Source organism: Cicer arietinum, chromosome 7 (genome assembly GCF_000331145.2).
Source record: "Cicer arietinum cultivar CDC Frontier isolate Library 1 chromosome 7, Cicar.CDCFrontier_v2.0, whole genome shotgun sequence".
NCBI classification, from domain to species: domain Eukaryota; kingdom Viridiplantae; phylum Streptophyta; class Magnoliopsida; order Fabales; family Fabaceae; genus Cicer; species Cicer arietinum.
In genome coordinates this window covers 52241754-52261930 of record NC_021166.2, presented here as the reverse complement: position 1 = coordinate 52261930, position 20177 = coordinate 52241754, and the positions used below count along the sequence as shown (strand labels likewise).

Below are 20177 nucleotides of genomic sequence, written 5' to 3'. Positions count from 1 at the left end.
GTCATTTAGTTTATTGTCTTCTAGGTAGAGTGTTCTTGGATTGGGTTGGGTCGGTTTTGATATTTTTTAAGTATAAAAACATTTGTTCTAAAAATTAAAATAATGTAGTTTTTACTGATAAGAGTTACATATTTATTAATGTCAAATAATATTAAAAGTTAAAAATATCAATGTATATTTTTGGATCAACTTATTTGAATGTGAAAACACTTTTAAGTAGTTAAAGTTTGACCACATCATTTGACTAAAGAAAATACTGATCGCGTTGAATTTGACTGTATTATCATATATAAAGCCAATAGAGAAAATCCAAAATGAAGCACTAATGCCACATGACGAGGACGGCTAGGACTCTGATCAAGTTCTTTTGATGTTGACAACCAATTAAGAAATTACTTGGATGCAACTAATTATAGTTTAATTGGTGAAACACAAGTCTAATGGTTCAATAGCTAAGTTCAAATCTTCTTCCTCAACGGACCTCTCTAAGATGAGACTTATGTAACTCAACCATATAGATTTTTATTTTCATTTTTCTAAATTGGGGATGGGGGAAATTTTTATTAATTAAAGTTACACTAATTGTCATTTTATAATCGTTTCCAAAGCGATTTGAACTCATTATCTTGAGACTATAAGACTAAACTCTTATCACTGAGCTAGCACCTCAATCATATAGATTTGAGGTAAGAGGTGAAAAAGAAAATGGATTTCATTATATTGCTTAAAACATTGATATACAACATGATACACTATATTACTGTGTGCTTAATACATAATGAATAAATAAATTAACTGGCCATGTGTCACATGTTATTCATAAGAAGCAATAACAACAAAACAAGCAAAGCAACAACATGATACTATGTAACAAAAACAGCATCAATAATAACAACAGTAACAAGCAAATCAATACATTTTATTTTATTCTTAAACCACAAAACTCAAGTACAAATCAGAAGGAAGAGACTTCAGTCCTGTTATAGAATTGGCCAGATAAACTACCATTGGGAAGTAATGCTAGCTTCACAATGCTAGCAGCACCTTCTTCAGCCGTTAACATACCGGTATTAGCAGTAATATCTGTGATGACAAAACCAGGACAGATACTATTGATGCATAAAGTTGGAAATTTCTTAGCAACAATTCTTGTATATGCATTCATAGCAGCTTTAGATAAGATATAAGCACCCCCAACTTTAGGCCACCCTTTGCTTTCCAATGAACCTTCTTTGAAATCTTCTAGAAACTTCTTCAATACTTCATCCACTTTTTCTTCAGTTAAGTTATCAACATCACTAAAGATATTTTTAGCCCATTCATTTGGCATGCTCTGGATTTGACATCACATGACATGATTAAGCAATAATATACTTCATTCAAATTAAAGTCCAAATTTAAGAAACAGTGTTGAACATTAGTCAATCATAAACATTACTTTGTCCTAGTTTAAACACTTTGGCTAAGTATGTGCAAATTTTTTATTTAGAATGAATTACAACTTTAGTCATGAAATTGTAAAAGTTGGACAATTTAGTTCTTGTAATAGACAAATTTCAAAATAGTCTAAAATTGAAAATACACCATCACATTGATTCTTTTGGATTGGTATGAAATTTTCAATTTCAATGGGCATTTTAAAAATTTGTTCATTTCATGACATAATTGTCTATCCCTACAATTTAAGACAAAATTAGTGAGCTATGAAGTACAAATACTGACATGGACATTGGATACGACACTGACACTTTAACATTGGTAATAATATAAGAAAATAAATTAATTGAATGTAATCAAAGTGTCGTTATCATATAGATGTTAGATATCGCCATGTGTTGAACACCAAGACACGTCTGCGACCTGAGGTGTCAGTACTCAAAGTTAGTGATTCACTTATTGTATGAAAAAGGTTATGAACTTATTAGGGAAAGGAGTAAAACAACTTACCTCTAACTTTCCAAGAGTTGATGATACATTCACAATTTTTGGTGAATCAGATAACTGAAGAAGTGGAAGAAGTGATTGAGTAGTTATTTTAGCACCATAATAATTTATTTGCAAGCATTCTTCAGCTAACTCATATGTTTGAGTCATTGCCTTTTTCTTTTCATCTTCTGACAGTGCCTACAAAGAACAAATCTAATAATCAACCCCAAAATATTAAACAATTATTACAATACTTTTTGTCAAAAGCTATCAGTTTTCATAATGTTTAGATCTATTAGGTTTTTATATTGAATTTAACCAATTCTTACAAAACTGGTTTGTAAGATGCGACTGAGAAGTGTCACTCTTTATATACTCATGTCGAACTTAATGCAAAAGAAAAAATAAGCAAAGTGGAAAATACATAGATACTTACTCCAGGGTTAATGATAAGCAAACGTGCTAAATCTTTGTCATTAATTACAGTTCCACTAATCCCTGCATTGTTAACCTGCATGGAACCATGTTTTTTAATGAAATGTGCATATTCTATACGTAACATAATGAGAAGCATGAGCTTATCAAGAAAATTCATCATAACTAATAACAACAACGACAACAACCAAACCTTATCTCACTAAGTAAGGTGGTCAGATACATAGATCAAAGGATGTCGTAATGTTATGCCATATAGCATATCTCTATCCAACTTATTAATCTTTAGGTCTTTCTTAATAGTTTCTTTTGTAATTTTTTTAGGACTTTCTTTGTCTCTAGTGATTTGACTATCTTCATCTGATCTACACACTTTACCACATAATCTGGTCTATTGTCCACATGCTCAAACCATCTAAATCGAGTTTCTATCATCTTTTCTACGATAGGTGTTACCCCAGCTCTCTCTAATGTTATCATTTGTAATTTTATCTTGTTAAAAATAAAGAAAAATAAAACATATCACTCTTGCAACAAAAACGAATGTAGAACAACAAAACTAGGATAACAAAATAGTAAATACTCATTATTGAAATTGTAGTACGGTATCAATCTAGTTCTTGATATTAATATTTCAAAATGATTTTTGAAATTGCAAACTATTAATCAAGTTCGTCCCTCTGACTCAATATGTGATCAAATGCATCCCTCACATTGTTCACTTAATGTCAAATTCAATCTCCACATTATCAACTTAATATCATTATAGTCCATGTAAATATTAATGGAGGACAAATCTGACTAAAATTTTACAATTTCACATATTATTTTGAGATATTGATAATGTAGAGGAATAAGTTGATACAATTTTATAATTTCAACAACAGTGAAACAAAAATATACTCAATAAAAAAAGTTGCAAGATGAGCGCACACACTATCATGCAATTGAATTGTGAGAAATTAACTTTCATTTGCAACAAAAAGGACTAATTTTTATGCATGTTACCAGAATGTCAAGTTTGCCAAATTTGGATTTGACAAAATCTGCAAGAGTAGCTATACTTGCAGCATTAGCCACATCTACTTGATGAAACACGACAAAATCAGATAAACCAGAAGCTTTGAGTGTTTCCAATGCTTGAAGACCCCTTTTTTCATCTCTTGCTGTAAGCACAACTTTGATTCCAGATAAAGCTAACTGTCTTACTATCTCAACTCCAATTCCTTTGTTTGCCCCTGTCACCACTGCATACCTGACAAACATAACCAACCACCAGAAGGATAAAAACATGAAGAAGCATAAAAAAGACAATTACATCTGCGATTCTTTAAGGTTGATTCATTTCTCAGGTTGGTCCTTTAAGTTCATTATGTTTGTAATGTTAGTCATTTGTTTCACTTTCAACAACAACTAAAAGCATCTAATTTGAAAAACTTACATTTATTGATTTCTCTACAACCACTTGTTAATAAAGGTTTATCCACATAATAAATTTCACTCACTTCCAAACTAATTTGGACACTCAGCTCACTGCACTGTTTGGATTAGATTTTAACATATTATGACGGTAATTTGAAAAAATAGTCAAATTTAAAGGACAATATGCATAATTTAACATAACTTAAAAGTTAATGGTGCAAATTGAATATATCATAAGACGGGAAAAAACTTAAGGACTAATCTAGGATGATGATCAAACATAAAGAATCAGATGCATAATTTTGCTCATAAAAAAATCAATCATCAATTTAATCCATAAACTATTGATCTCTCCAATTTAGTCCTTAAAGTATGAAAAATAATAGGTAGTCTTTAAACTATCAAATAATAGATCGTGACTCTTAAGAATAGTAAGACGATGAAAGAGTTTAGCAGAGAAAGTAAATATGTAATTACTTACTACCTTTGTGTAGCTTCTACTCCCATCTTTGGTTGGAAGTTGATGAGCGAGAATGAGAATGAGAAGATCCACTTCAGCTAGCTCTGTTCTGTTTTGTGAATATTGACTTCATAATGCAACTATTTAACAACACAAACATATTTTCTTCTTTTCTGACCTCACGCTTCACAAATGATTATTAATTGCCGCCTTTAGGGAAAATAACTGTTCACATTTAAAATATATCAAATATATATCCCCTTTTAAATTGTCAACATACTTAACAATTTAATACTCCCCAAAAATAAAATACTGTCACACAAATTAATAAATGCATCTAATTTTGATATGTGAATTGAGAACGGACAAAAACTCTATCCACGAATATTTGTCAGTAAAATGTGTTTTAGACAAGAGAGAGATAATTTAATGGGTTTATAAGGATAAAATAAATAGGTATCTTAATTGCTTATCAATCAATTGATACAAAGGATTGTATGATAATATCATTACCGGTAGATATCTCAACACATTCATAAATTAATAAAGTTATTGAAATACACTATTATTAAATTCAAAGTTTTCCTACTATTAATTATGATCGGCTTTAATATCAATTTTTTTAGAAGGTGATATATATATATATATAATGTATTAATTTTGTAAATTTTTATGATTATAAGAAAAATAAATGAGATAAAAAAAAAAATTGTAGAGTGTGTAATTAAATGAGTATCTTTAATTTTAAAAAGTAATAAAAATAATATCTTGCAAAAGTTTAATCATAAAAAAATTAACAATTTTACGACTGTTTTGAGTTACATCTGAATTCTATTTACAATATCAAATCTGTACCATTTAACCGATATTTCATAGTCCATGAACATAAAATATATATTAACCATGATTTAAATGATAAATTATATAATTGATAATCGTAAACTCTATTTTTATTAAAGTATATAAGTTATGTAAATTTTTTAAAAATTTTAACATTTATTTTTACATATTTTAAAATATTTTGAAATAATGTTCACAGTAAATATATGCAATGATAACTAATAAGAGAAACAAAACACAAATTTTTTGATTAGGTTGATTAATTGTTATTTGTTATGATAAATATATGCGACGACACAATAATAATAAAAAATACAAAAGTTGTATATTGACTATTTTTAATATCTATATAAATATTTAAAAGTATTTGAACGTTTTGTCAACTATATTGCTAACATTTATTAAAATATTTGTTATTTAATTTGGTTTAAACCTAATTAGATTGTCTATTTATAATTGATTATTGGTTTTTTAAGTTATGATGATTATGTTTTTATATATTTTATGGTCATTTATGGTGGTTGTTACATTTTAATAATTAAAATACTGTGATTTATATTTATATGATTTATATTTATATGAAATGAATTATCAAGAGTAATTTAATATGAAATTAATTTGTAGTATGAGTTATGTTTTTTATTGTTGGTTTTTTAATCATGGAGATATATGTAAATATACGGTATAAAAAATAGATAGTGAATATACTTTTAGTTTTTCAATCATAATTTTTTGTTTAAAGATATTGTATTTTTTCTTCTAGTTTTTTATTGAGGGGTTATTTTGTCCTCACTAGTTTTCAAATGTATTTATTATTTTTTTATACATACATTACAACCAAAAGAATATTGATTAAAATTGACACTCTATATGATATATACTATTGGTTGTCTTAATAAGCAAAGATTATTGATTAAAATTTACACTATATATGATATATACTATTGGTTGTGAATTGTGAACGAAATTGTGTGAAGTCATTTTCCCATATGTCACTTGATAGCGTTTCAGCAAGTGTACTGAATCGTTGCAAGTAATAATAAAACGGTAGTACCGATTGTCGAACTCAAGGATTGCGTTTTACTATTGAATTATATTTAGTTACTAAAATTGAACAAAAAGTTCCCAAGTTGATTGAAATAATATTTAAAATTGACAACGGTAGTAAAATTGATCCGTTATAAATTGAGAAAAATGTCAAGGATGAGTTTCACTTCGAATCCAACCTCGGTGTCTAATTTGATCCTAGTTATTAAATTCCTTTATTGAATTGTTACCGAATTCTTTTTATTATTCTTGCCCTAATGTCTTAGTGACATAACCTTTAATTCCAAAGTAACCCCTAATTCTTTAGTAGATTTAAGATTAGAATTAAACATTACCGTATAGAAATTCTCTTGTAAAGTATTGCTTTGCAACTAATTTAATTGGTTTCATGACATGCACCTATGTCTAGACTACAAATTCATGAATTTCTCATCTCAAGCATTCGTAAAGTCCACTTCCGTTTCAAAATACAAATCGTATAACATTTTAATGTTGATCAAGCAATAAAAAGCATTAAGCACAGAGATGAGAAAAATAATTCAATAAACTCATTCATATAACTAGAAATCAAATCATAAAAATAAGGGTTTCATCTTGTTACACTCATCCCTAACAAATAGGATTTAGTTACTCATGACAAAGATAAAAAAGATAGAGATTAGAGAAGAATTACAAGAAAGGTTTATAAATGATTCTTGATAAAACTGCTCCAATGATGTTAGAAACGACCGGTCTTTGAGTTTCTATGCTAGGGCACAAGTCTCCCAACTTCCCAAGAGTCAAAAAGATCCCTAAATCAGTGAAAAATTGTGTTTTTATGAATGCTGATGCGCGTCGCGCGCCCCAGGCGCATGAAACGCACTTCAGGCGCGCCTGGACAGTGTTACTGGTTCGGAAATGCGCCCCAGGCGTAGACGACGCGCTTCAGGCGCGCCTGGACAATGCTAAATGACTGGAAACGCGCCTCAGGCGCGTCCGACACGCTTCAGGCGCACAACATCTGTTGTCCGACGTATATTGCATTTTGCTCATCTTTCGATTCTGAATTTGGTTCCGGTGCCTTCATGAAAGTTGTAGCTATGGATCTTAACTTTAATTTTCACTTGGTTTGACTCCAATTGGACATCTACAACTCCAGATATGGCTGAAATACTCTACATAGGTCATGTTGATTTCTCACCAAAATTCAGCACTGCACTAAAATAAAGTAACAACACAAAACTCTGAAAAATCCCTACTTAATCAAGGAAATAATAACATAAATATTTCATTAAATAAAAAAACTAAAATAAAAAAAATATATCAAATAAATCCTTAAATTTACTAATGATTAAAGATAAATAAGACTAAAATCAATGAAAAATATGCATATGATGAAGAGTCATCACCACATGATTAGTGCTTATGGTCGAACAACTAGTAGAAAAATTTTTATTATGCTAATTGAGATTGTAAACTATTGACCAAAAAATCTAAAAGAATAAATGAATCGAAAATGTCAAAGATTAAATAAGAAAATTTATTTTGTGGTTTAAGAATTTGAAAGTGTTCAACAGACCCAAAATAATATTAGTTAAAGAAAAGAAAATGATTTGTATCCAAAAGTTAAAAAATATCAGGCTGAAAGACATAGATAAAAAAAAAAAGAAGAAGGAAATAGAATAAGAATAAAATTATGTGGAGAAAGAAAAATAACCTGAAAATAAACTTTGATCAAGCTGAAGAAGTTACATAATTTTACATTTCCATTGATATTTGGTGGTGATAATTGAGAAAGCATGAAGGCAAAACAAAGACATAATAAATACATAAAATTCATGTGGACATGATGTAAAGAAAATTTAATTTTAGAATAAGATGTTCAAAATTTTTACATTTGACAATTTGGTAAATGCTTAATAAGAAATAAATAAAGAAAACATTATAACTACTTTTAGTATAGCTTATCTTAAAAACATTTAAAAATAGAAAGTCAAACAATGACATCAAACAATTATAACACTGATATAAATGGAGGGTAAAAGTATGGAGTGTTATATACTAAGGGAATGATGGTGATGAACAAATCTCATTCGAATCGTTCTATATATATTTTTCATAAGAAGAATGTATGATTTGCTGATGTTTAAATGAATGATGAATATGCTACAATAAAATATATTTTTTTAAAAGAATTATAAAATATGTTAAAGAGAAGAATTGACTGAAAGGAATTGCAGATGTTTAATTGTATGACATACAAAAGGCTGATTTATCAACGAAATAATTTGAGATGTTGTTTTAATATATTATAATAGATGTTGCAAATAGATGAAGGAAAATTATGTTTTAACTCATTTTCACAATTGTGTAGTATTTTATTTGTGTTAATGTTTTAATTTTTTCCAATGTATTTAATAGCTTTTTGGGTTGTTAAATGAGGAGGGAAATTCTAAATATTTAAAAAATAATAATAATTATGTTCATAAATAATTTCTTAAATAATATATTAAATACATTCGAATAATTCAAAATCCTTTAAAATTCATCTATTGAATATTCATATAGATATAAATAGAATACGGATAACATTTTTATCCAATAGATCCAATAGCGGATGACTATTATTTATACATATAGATATTCACTATCATCCCTATATAAAAAATATAAATTATGAATTTCTTTATAAAATAATCTTTAATTAATTAACTTTATGAAATTTAGAGAGTTCTGTATCTTCTTTTCTTTCTCCAAGTTTTTTTTACTCCATCTTAATATATTTCCCTTTAATCATAGCAAAAATGTATCAAGCATGTATGTATGATTTGATTGCTTTTAAGAAAATAAGAGTTGGTACATATATTTTGATACCAAAAGATGGTTCATTAGTCAATACTATATTTGTGCAAAAAAAATTAATAGTATGAAAAATAAAAATTAAAAGAATGGATAGTAGATAATAAAATGTAATGTAACATTAATATTTAATTGATATTATAAAATGAAACATAAAAAAGAGTTTTTAAAGCATTTTATTTTTGGATAGACATATCTTTGAATTTGCATTAAGAGGACAAAGACATATCCTTGAACATGTCTTGGGCCTCACTTATTACTCAACTGACAGTAGGCCCACCGGCCACCTAAAGAAACGTTGAATCAATAATGAACTTTCATTTGCATATTGATGAGCCGTAAAGGATGAGTACTTCTAAACCGATAAAGTTTTGTAATCAATATTTCACTGATATCAGTATTTGTAATGTATGTCAGGTATATTGAATATTATAAAATAAGATTAAACCACCAATTTAGAATTCAAACTTGTGCGTGAGGTAAATTGATATCCCAAATTTACGAATTAGCAAAAGGCTCTCTCATATTGAATGATGTTAGTCAATTGCTCTCTTAATTAAGTAGTTTTATTTAGTATGTTGAAGTGTCACAATAAGTGATATTATAGTTTCTACACATCATATGAATATTTTTCCACCATGAAGAGCATTTGGAGAACTTCATAACCAATTACTATAATTTTTAAAATATTTATTGATACTCTTTTCTAAAATTTGAAATGTCTAAATCCTTAAATTTAAAAATCCTTAAATCTTAAAATACCTATCTTGTTCCCAAAATCATTCTTCCTAAAATCATAAATCTAAAAAATGTGAGGTGGTAACACGACATTCAAAGGTAGATAAGAAATGACGACAACAAGTCTTATGTAGTGGTACTATACTCCCCAATTGTATTGGTTTTATGCTGATTTTTGAACTAACATACCTTGCAGAATGTAGTGCCGACATAAAATTAGCAACTAAAAATCTTGTTGTCATGTTTTGTTTACCTTTTATAAATGTAATGCCACCCTTTCTAATTTTTCAAATTTAAGAGAAAGACTGACTTTGGAGAATAGCCTATGCTAATTTTGGATTTGATAATGTTTCGATTTTGTGATTTCATATTCTAGAAAAGAAGATAAATTGAGATTTGAAAATTATAGTATTGGAAATGAAGTCGTCAAAACACTTCATGTGATGTAGACAAATTTCTCTATAACGTGTAAAGTTACTATGTTAACCCTCAACATATTTAACAAAGTTATTAGATGAATGAAAAAATTGATTGATGTTATTAAATAAAAAGAGCATTTAAATAATACTTAAATTTGAAGTCTCAAATTATTTGATGTTCACAATTTTAAATTTCAAAATGGTGATTTACTCCTAATAAAACTAAAACAAACAAATCAAAACAAAAAACAAATTTATACAAACAAAATACCATAGAAAAAGTGGATAAATAGAAGTGTATATAAAATCTTTGATATTAACTATTTTTTAATATATAGACAAAATGATAAATATTATCATAAATTATCACACTATTATAAATTTTGCATTCAAACCTGAGAGACCATTTTCAGCTAACAATTTGACTTAAGACTGTGAGAACCTTTTGACATCAATTCTAATAAAGTGGAAGGAATACTAACGTGACGCATGTTTTCTCTGATTCAACGGTTGTTTCGGTGTACTTAATAGTACATTAACTACAATACCGAAATGAATGAAAATGAATATCTTAAATGCCCTTGGTACCAAAGCAAAGCAACTACTCTCCTTGTTTCTACAACTACATAAATGTCTCTATTCTTTTGTAAGAAAAAAATGGGCAATATATAAATTTGTTTTACTCTCATGAAATTCAACGAACAATTATGTCCTATCATTCCACTCATTGTTTGTTTGAAGTGACAAGGCCTCCTTAAATTTTAAAATAATTAATATTTTAAAGTAAATAATTTATTTATTTTAGACAAAAAATAATTTATTTATTTTAATTTAAAAAAATATTAAATTGGTGAATTTAAATAAAAAAGGAAATTTTAAGTTACTATTTTTAAATATTTTAAACATTGGTTGATAAAATTTATTAAATTAATTTTTAATTAAGAATATTCTTTTTATTTTATTTAGATTTTTAAACTAATTGAATAACTAATTCTTCATACAATTCAGTTAACTTAACAAATTTCAGCTATAAATTCTAAGATATAACTAATTTTACCGAATAGAACCTTAACTATAAAAAAATAATTAGTTTTACATTTATTAAAATAGAGTTTAATTTCATTTAATTGTCTTGATATGATCAAAAAGTAATCATATATAAAAAAATTAGCCCTACATTTTAATTAATTTTGTATGAGAAATTAGGTTTTTTTTATTTAAATATGTCTTTTTTTTAAAAATAATCATCCAAATATCTCACCTTGAAAAATATATACCAAAATACTATTTTTTTTTCAAGAGATCGCATCTCTTCTTACGACCACCTCAAGAATAAATTTTGGGGATGCGACTATGTACAAGGCTTTAACTTTCTTTTTTTAAAAATTGAATAATTATTAATTTAATAAATACAAAATAATAAAAATATTTAAAAAAATAAAATTATATTAATAAAATAAAATATTTGAAGATAAAAATACGGTTGAATAGATATGCCAAAATAAATAACGTGCTATACTATTTTAACAACTCCTGCTATGTTGTAGATAACTTTATATTATTTTAACAATTTTCTTTTATTTTATATATAAATTAGCAACTTAATTTTATTTTGCTAATAACTTCTTTTTATTTTTTCTCCGGATCTAATAAATAAAAATTAATAAAAATAATTATAATTAAAAAAGCAAATTATATTAATAAAATCAAATAAAATACATTAAACTAAAGAAAAAAAAATACATCTAAATTAATGCGGTTGAATGTATGTGCCAAAATAAATAACATGCTATATTATGTTATCAAGTTAATTTTATTTTGTTAACAAATTCCTTCAATTTTGCAGATAACATAACAACTTAATCTTATTTTGTTAACAACTATCTCCTATTTTTTTTTCCAGATCTAATAAAATAATAATAATAATAATAATAATAATAATAATAATAATAATAATAATAATAATAATAATAATAATAATAATAATACATTAAATTGAAGAAAAAAAGATACATCAAATTTAAATTAATGATATCCACCTAAATTACCTTACTCGTCTAAAGAATGTCGTTAATAAAAAGTTTATCAATTTAGGTGGATATCATTAATTATTATTTGACGTATTTTTTATTCAATTTGATGTATATTTTATTCAATTTGATGTATTCTTTTCTACCAGTGTGTTTCTGGTAAACCTGCATCTGCCTTTGAAGAGTAAAGTGTATTTCTAGTTAGCATGCCTCTGATGAGTCTGTGTGTCTCCCTCTGGAGTTTTCATGTCTCTAATGAACAATAATGGTTCCATGCCTCTGATGAACAACAACTGTTTCATGCCTCTGATGAACATTAATCATTTGATGCCTCTGATGAACAGTAATCATTTGATGCCTCTGATGAACAATATTTTTGAGTATGCCTCTGATGTCTACTATTTTCAAGTCTGCATCTGAAGCATACATTTCGCTAACTCTGAAGACTGCACCACGTTCCAGAGTGATGTATTTGATACGCAACACACTCTGATGTTGCGTTGACTCTAAAAATGCAACAAATATGATTTGCCCAAGCCACTATTTCTAAGTCGTACCGCTTTGCATTTGCCTCTGACTATGGTTTGTAACACCCCAAATTTTATAATAAACTATTTTATTAATTAAATAGGATTTTAAATAATTAATTTGATGTTAAAATTATTTTATAATATATGTTGATAAATTTTGGGATAATTTTCGTCATATGGGTGCTTTCTACTATGTGCTAGTTTCATAAATAATATATTAAATGAGCGATATAAATAATAAATATTATAATTTATTATTTGATATATTTTTAAACAATAATAGTATTTTAGTGTAATATTTTAATGAAAAAGCTTTTATGCAATTTTACGTGTATATACGTGTACCCAATTAATGTAATACTTTTATGTGCGTTAGACTGATGTTAAGTATGCACGTAGTTATATTTCAATTATTTACAACTATTTTCTATTTTTAGTTATTTTTTTTATAAATAATTATCTTGAGATAGAATTGATATTGTGTTTGATCTCGTTTGTTTTTATATACTTGTTATGACATTGTGATTTTATATATATTTATTATGATTTAGTAATTAATATAAAATATTGATTATATATTTATTTATTTTATAATTTTGATTATTTTCTAATATGCTGGTATTATTATAATGTGAGTATTTTGATAAATAAGTATAATTGTTGAGATTATTTTGAATTTGAGAATTTCAATTATTAGTAATATGTTTTTATTTTATATTGATTATTTTAATTACTCTAATTCATAAAATATTAGTAATGTTTGAAAAATTGTGTTTGAAAGAATATTAAAAAGGAGATTAAATAATTATTAATTTTGTTTTAGCAAAATAAAAATAATAATAGTAAAACCAAAATATAAATAAAGGGACCAATGAGTTTGATTCATGTGTGAACCCTAATTGTTAATAAAATAAAACAAACAGAAAAGGGAAGAGAGTTGAAAGTAGGGCTGGACAACGGGCGGTTTCGGGTCCAAATTCTAGATCCGGCCCAAACCGCGGGTGATGCTATAAGACCCATTTCCGTCCATTTAAACTTAGGGTTTGTGCGGGTCTCGGGTCTCGGGTTATGCGGATTTTCGGGTGGATAAATTCGGGTTGGACTATTGGACCATTTTAAATTTCTCAAATTCTAATGTGTTTTTTTTGTAAAATTAAGTGCAGTTTTTTATGGGTCTTTAAACATAATGGTCTGTACAACATTAATAAACATTTTTATGTTTTAAATTGTTTTTAGCCAAATAAATTGTAAATTAATTACTTCTATTTTAGACTATTTTTGATCCATTTTTCCTTTGAGCTTTGAATTTGTAAGCTATTCAAAATAGTACATTTTAACTTAGTCTAATTTAATCTCACTTTAAAAATGATTATTTATCTTTCAGATTTATTTTGTCCCATTTTAACCTTACTAATGAGCTTTGTAAAATGAAACATGACCATGACACCATACATCATCAACAAAGAACAACATATCAATTTAAATTTACAAATAAAATATTAAATTCTTCAAAATAATGTGATTCACTTCATGCATCAATCTGAAGCACCATCAACCTACACATAAAACAAATTTAAAATTAGAATTCAGATTTACTAAGAAATAAAACATTGAAAAAGTGAAGGCCATATTATCTCTTTATCCAGGAAACAAATAAATCTTAAGACCAAATTAAAAAGATTCAAGATTAAAAACTATATCAACTTATTATTATCATCATTATCTATGTAATTTCTATTCAGAAAAATTATTCCATCTACATAGACATATATAAACAAGAACATCTTAATAGTGGAAGTAGAAAACCAAAACCTAAAAACCCTAAAACTTAAAGCAAAACTCAGAAACCAAACCAAAGGCCATATGTCCTAAGTAATAAGACACCATAACCCTAAAAATAACCCTAAATCTTAAAACAAAACACAAAAATAACCCTAAATCTTAACATAAAACACATAAAAACAATAAAACTTAAACCAAAATTCATATGTGACTGTAACTCTAAAAATAACCTAAAACACATAAAAACAGTAATAAGACGCTTAACCCTAAAAATAACCATCAATAAACGTAAAAGACTTAACAATACCGTGTTGATATGTGACTGTAAGTCTTCCTTCACTCCATCAAGTTTTGTCCGATTACAAATCGCTAATTTTGAAGAGAGAAAAAAGATTAAAAAAAATCACTAAAATAACAAAGAGTGCGTTTAAAGATGTGAAAACGAGAGAAACTGAGATAAGAGGAAAAAAAAAGAGACACATAGAGAAGAGTAGAAGAACCTACATGAAAGCTTTGTTCTCTTTTGAGAGTGAAAATGATGGCACTCCTGAGGGAATGAGTGGTAGTAGGCGGCGGGATGAGACAAATGGGAACTAGGGTTAGTGGCGGCAGAATGAGAGAAAGGAGAATTAGGTTTAGGTTTGTTACTATCATATTTATATAATGGGTTGTGCTCCTGGGCCTCATATTTCCAATGGCCCAAACTCCATTTAGATATATATACACGGTCGGGTTCGGTTTTTACCGGTCCAAATTTCATAATCCGAACCCGCCCGCACAAAACCAATTCAATCCGTTTTCCAAACCCGTCAATCCGGTTCACCCGACTTAACCCGCCCGAATGAGTGTTTTGGGCCTCAGAACGGTCGGTTTCGGGCGGGCCTGGCATTCTTGTCCACCCCTAGTTGAAAGGGCAGCCGTAAAACCAAAGAGAAAACACAACAATAACCTATCGTTTGACACCGATGATCGATAATGTTCCAGAAAACTTTCTCCATTTTCTTCCAAATTTGAGTATGTTGTTTCTTATATTTAGTTAGTCAGTTAAACATAATTTTCGAGATTTTTAACAATCTCAATTTTTCTCTAAAATACCCGACTTCTCCGTTTGTAGAATTCATTATTTTGCACCGTTCTCCTTCACCGTAAGTCCGATTTGAGTGAAACCAACTCCAAAACGACCGTGTGAAAAGTGGTTATATTATCCACTAATTGGTTTTCTGATTTATGGAAATTTTCTTTGACCGATTTTCGAATTTAGTTTTTTAGAATATCTCCTCATAATTTATGTTTGACGTTTACCCATAAACTGTTGAGTTAGATAGATTGAAGGATAAAGAGTCAAAGAACAAAGACTGTTTGGGTGTGGAATCGTATTCATAGGCGAAAACGTCGAAATATGGTAAGGGGTGAGAGAGCGTTTGAATTCATGAGTATAATATATTGTGAGATGAACGGGAAAACCGTATTTCCCAACGATTCATCTGGGGCTCGCTACGTACGGCATTAACCCTTTGAGTAATAAATTATATAATGTGCAAAATGGAAATTGTGAGATTAAAATTTGGAATAGAAATACTTATAAGGTGTTGATTGATTCGTTAAACGCGTGATATTTAATTTTATTGTGATATTTGATTTACTTTCGTTAAATGTTGGGCATTTGATATTATTGTGATATTTGATTTAATTTCTTTAAATGTGTGGTGTTTGATATTATTGTGATATTGGTTGTTGAATTAATTTTATGCATATGTTTGATTAGATGAGTTTAAATGATGTTATAATAAAAATATGAACAAAGGCTGTTTGCTCCTGGAATCATAGTCGAGTGTGAAAGCGTCAAAATAAGGTAAGGGGTGAGAGAACGTTTGAATTCATGAGTATAATATATTGTGAGATGAACGGGAAAACCGTATTTCCCAACGATTCATCTGGGGCTCGCTACGTACGGCATTAACCCTTTGAGTAATAAATTATATAATGTGCAAAATGGAAATTGTGAGATTAAAATTTGGAATAGAAATACTTATAAGGTGTTGATTGATTCGTTAAACGCGTGATATTTAATTTTATTGTGATATTTGATTTACTTTCGTTAAATGTTGGGCATTTGATATTATTGTGATATTTGATTTAATTTCGTTAAATGTGTGTCATTTGATATTATTGTGATATTTGATTTAATTTCTTTAAATGTGTGGTGTTTGATATTATTGTGATATTGGTTGTTGAATTAATTTTATGCATATGTTTGATTAAATGAGTTTAAATGATGTTATAATAAAAATGGATGTGTTGTGATAATTTTATGTAATGATGATAATGTATGATTAATAACGGTGATGTGATAAATTTGTGATGAATATATGTGTTGTTGTATGATTGATGATAGTGATGCTATAAATTTGTGATGAGTTTATGTGATGGTGATGATGTGTGATTAATGATAGTGATGTTATAAATTGTGATGAGAATATTGTGATTCTAAATTGTGTTTGAGATGAAGGTCTTAATGGAGTACCATAGGCCAACGAGGGGAGAAAATCAATATTGATAATTTGTGAAGTGAATATTATTTTGTCATCATATAGGTAGAGCCTGACAAACCTAGTGATTCTGGGGAAGTACAACTGAATGAGCCTGATCGTGGTGGTCTGCTGTCGAGCCCTAATGCAAGATTTTTGACCTTGGAGGTATTTGGGTGGGGAATTCCTAGGTGACTTGGAGGTAGCACTCCAAATGTCGGGAGCTACCACGCAACACACGTTTACCTCGACTTTCACGTATGTGTGTCTCGGGTTGAGTTGAGGGGATCTATGAGGACATGGCCAATTTGAATTATCCGTCCACCGAGATGGTGGCATAGTATCAAGTCTCCTAACCAAGTACTTTAGAGTTAGAATGGTACCACATTGCGAAGTAGAGTCTAAGCTCATGCATGACATTGCATTTTATTGTGCTTGTTTTGTTGTGATTAATATTTATCGTGTGTGGTGATAATTTATCTTAAACGATTTGATGTTATGGTGGAATTTATTGATTTTCCTTGAGTGATTTTCCTTTTTAAGGTGATATTTTCTTGATGGAATGTTTGTGTAATGATACAGTTCTATTATGATTGTTTGCGTATTTTTCTTACTTGTATTATACTGTCATCATGATTTTGAAACTCACCTCCTTCGTTGTTTGTGTTTGACTGGCTTGGCCCTGCGTTTGCGAAATCGCAATTATTACATGTTAATGAATCTTGAAGTTCAAGTTTGGGAGGAACCACACTCTGATAGGTGATACCGGGAATAAGGGTTTAAATTATATTTTACTTATTTAATTTGAAACGAATTTTTGTATGAAAATCTTAGAAGTACTAGTAAGTTTTTAAATTAAATCAAGTAATGATACTTAAATCAAGCTTATTGAGATTACACTATTTTAATGGAGAAAATAAGTTTAAAGTGTTCATTTTGATTTTTGAGAAACGTGATATCCTAAGTTAAAAATAAAAGTTTTTATTTTCTTGAAAACATATTTTTATTTATCTGCTGCAAATTTTATAGAAATATAATATAAATTATTATATATATTCTTTTGGGGTTTAGGGCATCACATAGTTACTCAAGCATCACAACATGTGATCCCAACAATGAAGTTAATTACTATGATTAGTAAAAGTCAATGTTTTTATGGACAAAAGTCAAAAGCTCTAATAGATTTAGAAACATACTGAATTGGGCTTAGCCGTAATCTTACTATTGAAGGTCCAAGAACAAGCCCAATATTGTTTCCACCAAATCAAATTAAGCGTCTGAAGGAAACTTCAGGAAGAATTAATTTCAACGCATATCTGAACTTTATTTGCTAAAAAATGTTCTAGAAGATTTGTCCATACTAGATTTGGAAATAATTTATTTACAAACGGTCACATTCTCAAATCATATCAATCAAGGTTTTTCTTGGTAAAAATCTTTGTCGACTAACCTACAAGCAGATATTGTGACACCCTAAATCCAAATTGAAATGGAAAATAAAATGCACTAATTTGAAAGAGATTCACAGTTGTTCCAAAATAGACTATAGAAATTTTCTTTTAATCTATAAGGTTTAGGATGTCACACACACATGAAATGCTTGCATAAAAAATTCTCAATTAAAAATATTTTAATATCGAATATAACTAAGGTTTATTAAACAAGTATTTATGACATAAAAATATGTTCTAAACTTAGAGATAATTAATTTATGTCTCCGAATAAAAGATCAAAAAGAACTCAATTGATTGACATGATTTACAAAACATAAATTTGTTCATAACTTAACAAAATACACCAAATTACTCTCATCCAATATCATCTATCAGAGCATGGATTATCAACCAATAACTTGAAATAATTGCGTTGCCAAACACAAGCAACGAGGTGTGAACATCAAAGACATGTAATATTATAAAATAATTGAGAAGAACACATGAACATTAATTAAACACCGTATCATATCAAATCACAATTAACAAGAATAATCAAGGCAAAATATTGATACAATCCACGCCCTCAACTAAGTCAACACATAGATAAAGTAATGTTATGCATGTTCTTATACTCTAGACTCTTCCTCTTTCTTTGATATCATTCTAACTTTGAAGTTTTTAGTTAGGAGACTTGATACTATGTCATCATAGTCATCATACGAATGGACAAACATCAAATTGGTCTTGTCCTCACATATCCCATTAACTTAATCTGAGACACATATACGCGACAATCGAAGTAAATGTATGTTGTGTGGTAGCTCTCGATATTTGGAGGGCTACCTCCAAGTCACTTGGAATTCCCCACTCGAATACCTCTAAGGTCTAACAATTTTTCCTTAAGGCTCAACAGTAGACCGTCACGATTAGACTCATTCAGCTCTACTTCTTTAAAATCACTAGGATTGTCACACCCTAGCTATATGATGACAAGATAATCTTCACTTCAAAGAAATGACATCTAGTTTCTCTCCTTGTTGACCTAGACTACTCACTCTATTAAGAACATCATCATCGGCACATGCCAAATTCGTCACTATTCAAATAAACACATTATACATTTCATGATACTCATAAATGTGGTAACATCATAAGTCATCAAGTACACACCGTCATTGCATATTTCCATAGTCATACATTTCATTCAAAATTTATCCTCATAATACACAAGCTCCAACAATACAAGGTTTTCACTCTCATATAATAATTATTGAATATAAAGAGTATTGAGAGACATATTGTCAATAACCCGTGTGTTTCAACTACACAACGGAATTTCTTTATATAGACAAAGGGTATTAAACAACCCTAATTTACAGTAATACTAACGGGCCAAAATACTTACAGCCCATCTACTATAATATAATATTTACATTGTAATATTTAACACTCCCCCTCAATTTAGAGCATATAAATCAAATGCACCTAGCTTGTTACATATATAACTAATTCTAGAACCTCACAATACCTTTGTAAACACATCTGCCAACTGATCATTGGAATTGACAAAGATAGTGATGATGTCACCCGATTCAATCTTTTCTCTAACAAAATGGCAGTCAATCTCAATATGCTTGGTCCTCTCATGAAAAACAGGATTCGAGGCAATGTGCAATGCAGCTTGATTATCACATATTAGTGTCGTTGTGCTGGCCTCTTCAAATTGAAGTTCTTTCAGTAACTGTT

At 28.4% G+C, this 20177-nt stretch overlaps 1 protein-coding gene across 1 annotated transcript; it reads right to left on the bottom strand.

Moving 5' to 3' along the window:
* Window positions 1–694: 694 nt before the first annotated feature.
* Window positions 695–4425, bottom strand: LOC101496709 ((+)-neomenthol dehydrogenase-like). The gene is made up of 5 exons (XM_012718725.3): window positions 4268–4425; window positions 3370–3616; window positions 2363–2437; window positions 1948–2124; window positions 695–1333 (listed from the first exon to the last, which is right to left on the bottom strand). The coding sequence occupies exons 1-5, from the start codon at window positions 4288–4290 to the stop codon at window positions 956–958; spliced, it is 900 nt and encodes a 299-aa protein (XP_012574179.1). The 5' UTR covers window positions 4291–4425; the 3' UTR covers window positions 695–955.
* Window positions 4426–20177: the final 15752 nt, after the last annotated feature.

Excerpts from the sequence above, each read along its gene's own strand:
- LOC101496709 (XM_012718725.3), bottom strand. The coding sequence starts at position 4,290 with ATGGGAGTAGAAGCTACACAAAG. Across the intron at positions 2,125-2,362 it reads TGCTTATCATTAACCCTGGA|GCACTGTCAGAAGATGAAAA; the intron begins GTAAGTATCTAT and ends TGTTCTTTGTAG. Across the intron at positions 1,334-1,947 it reads CAACTCTTGGAAAGTTAGAG|AGCATGCCAAATGAATGGGC; the intron begins GTAAGTTGTTTT and ends TGTCAAATCCAG.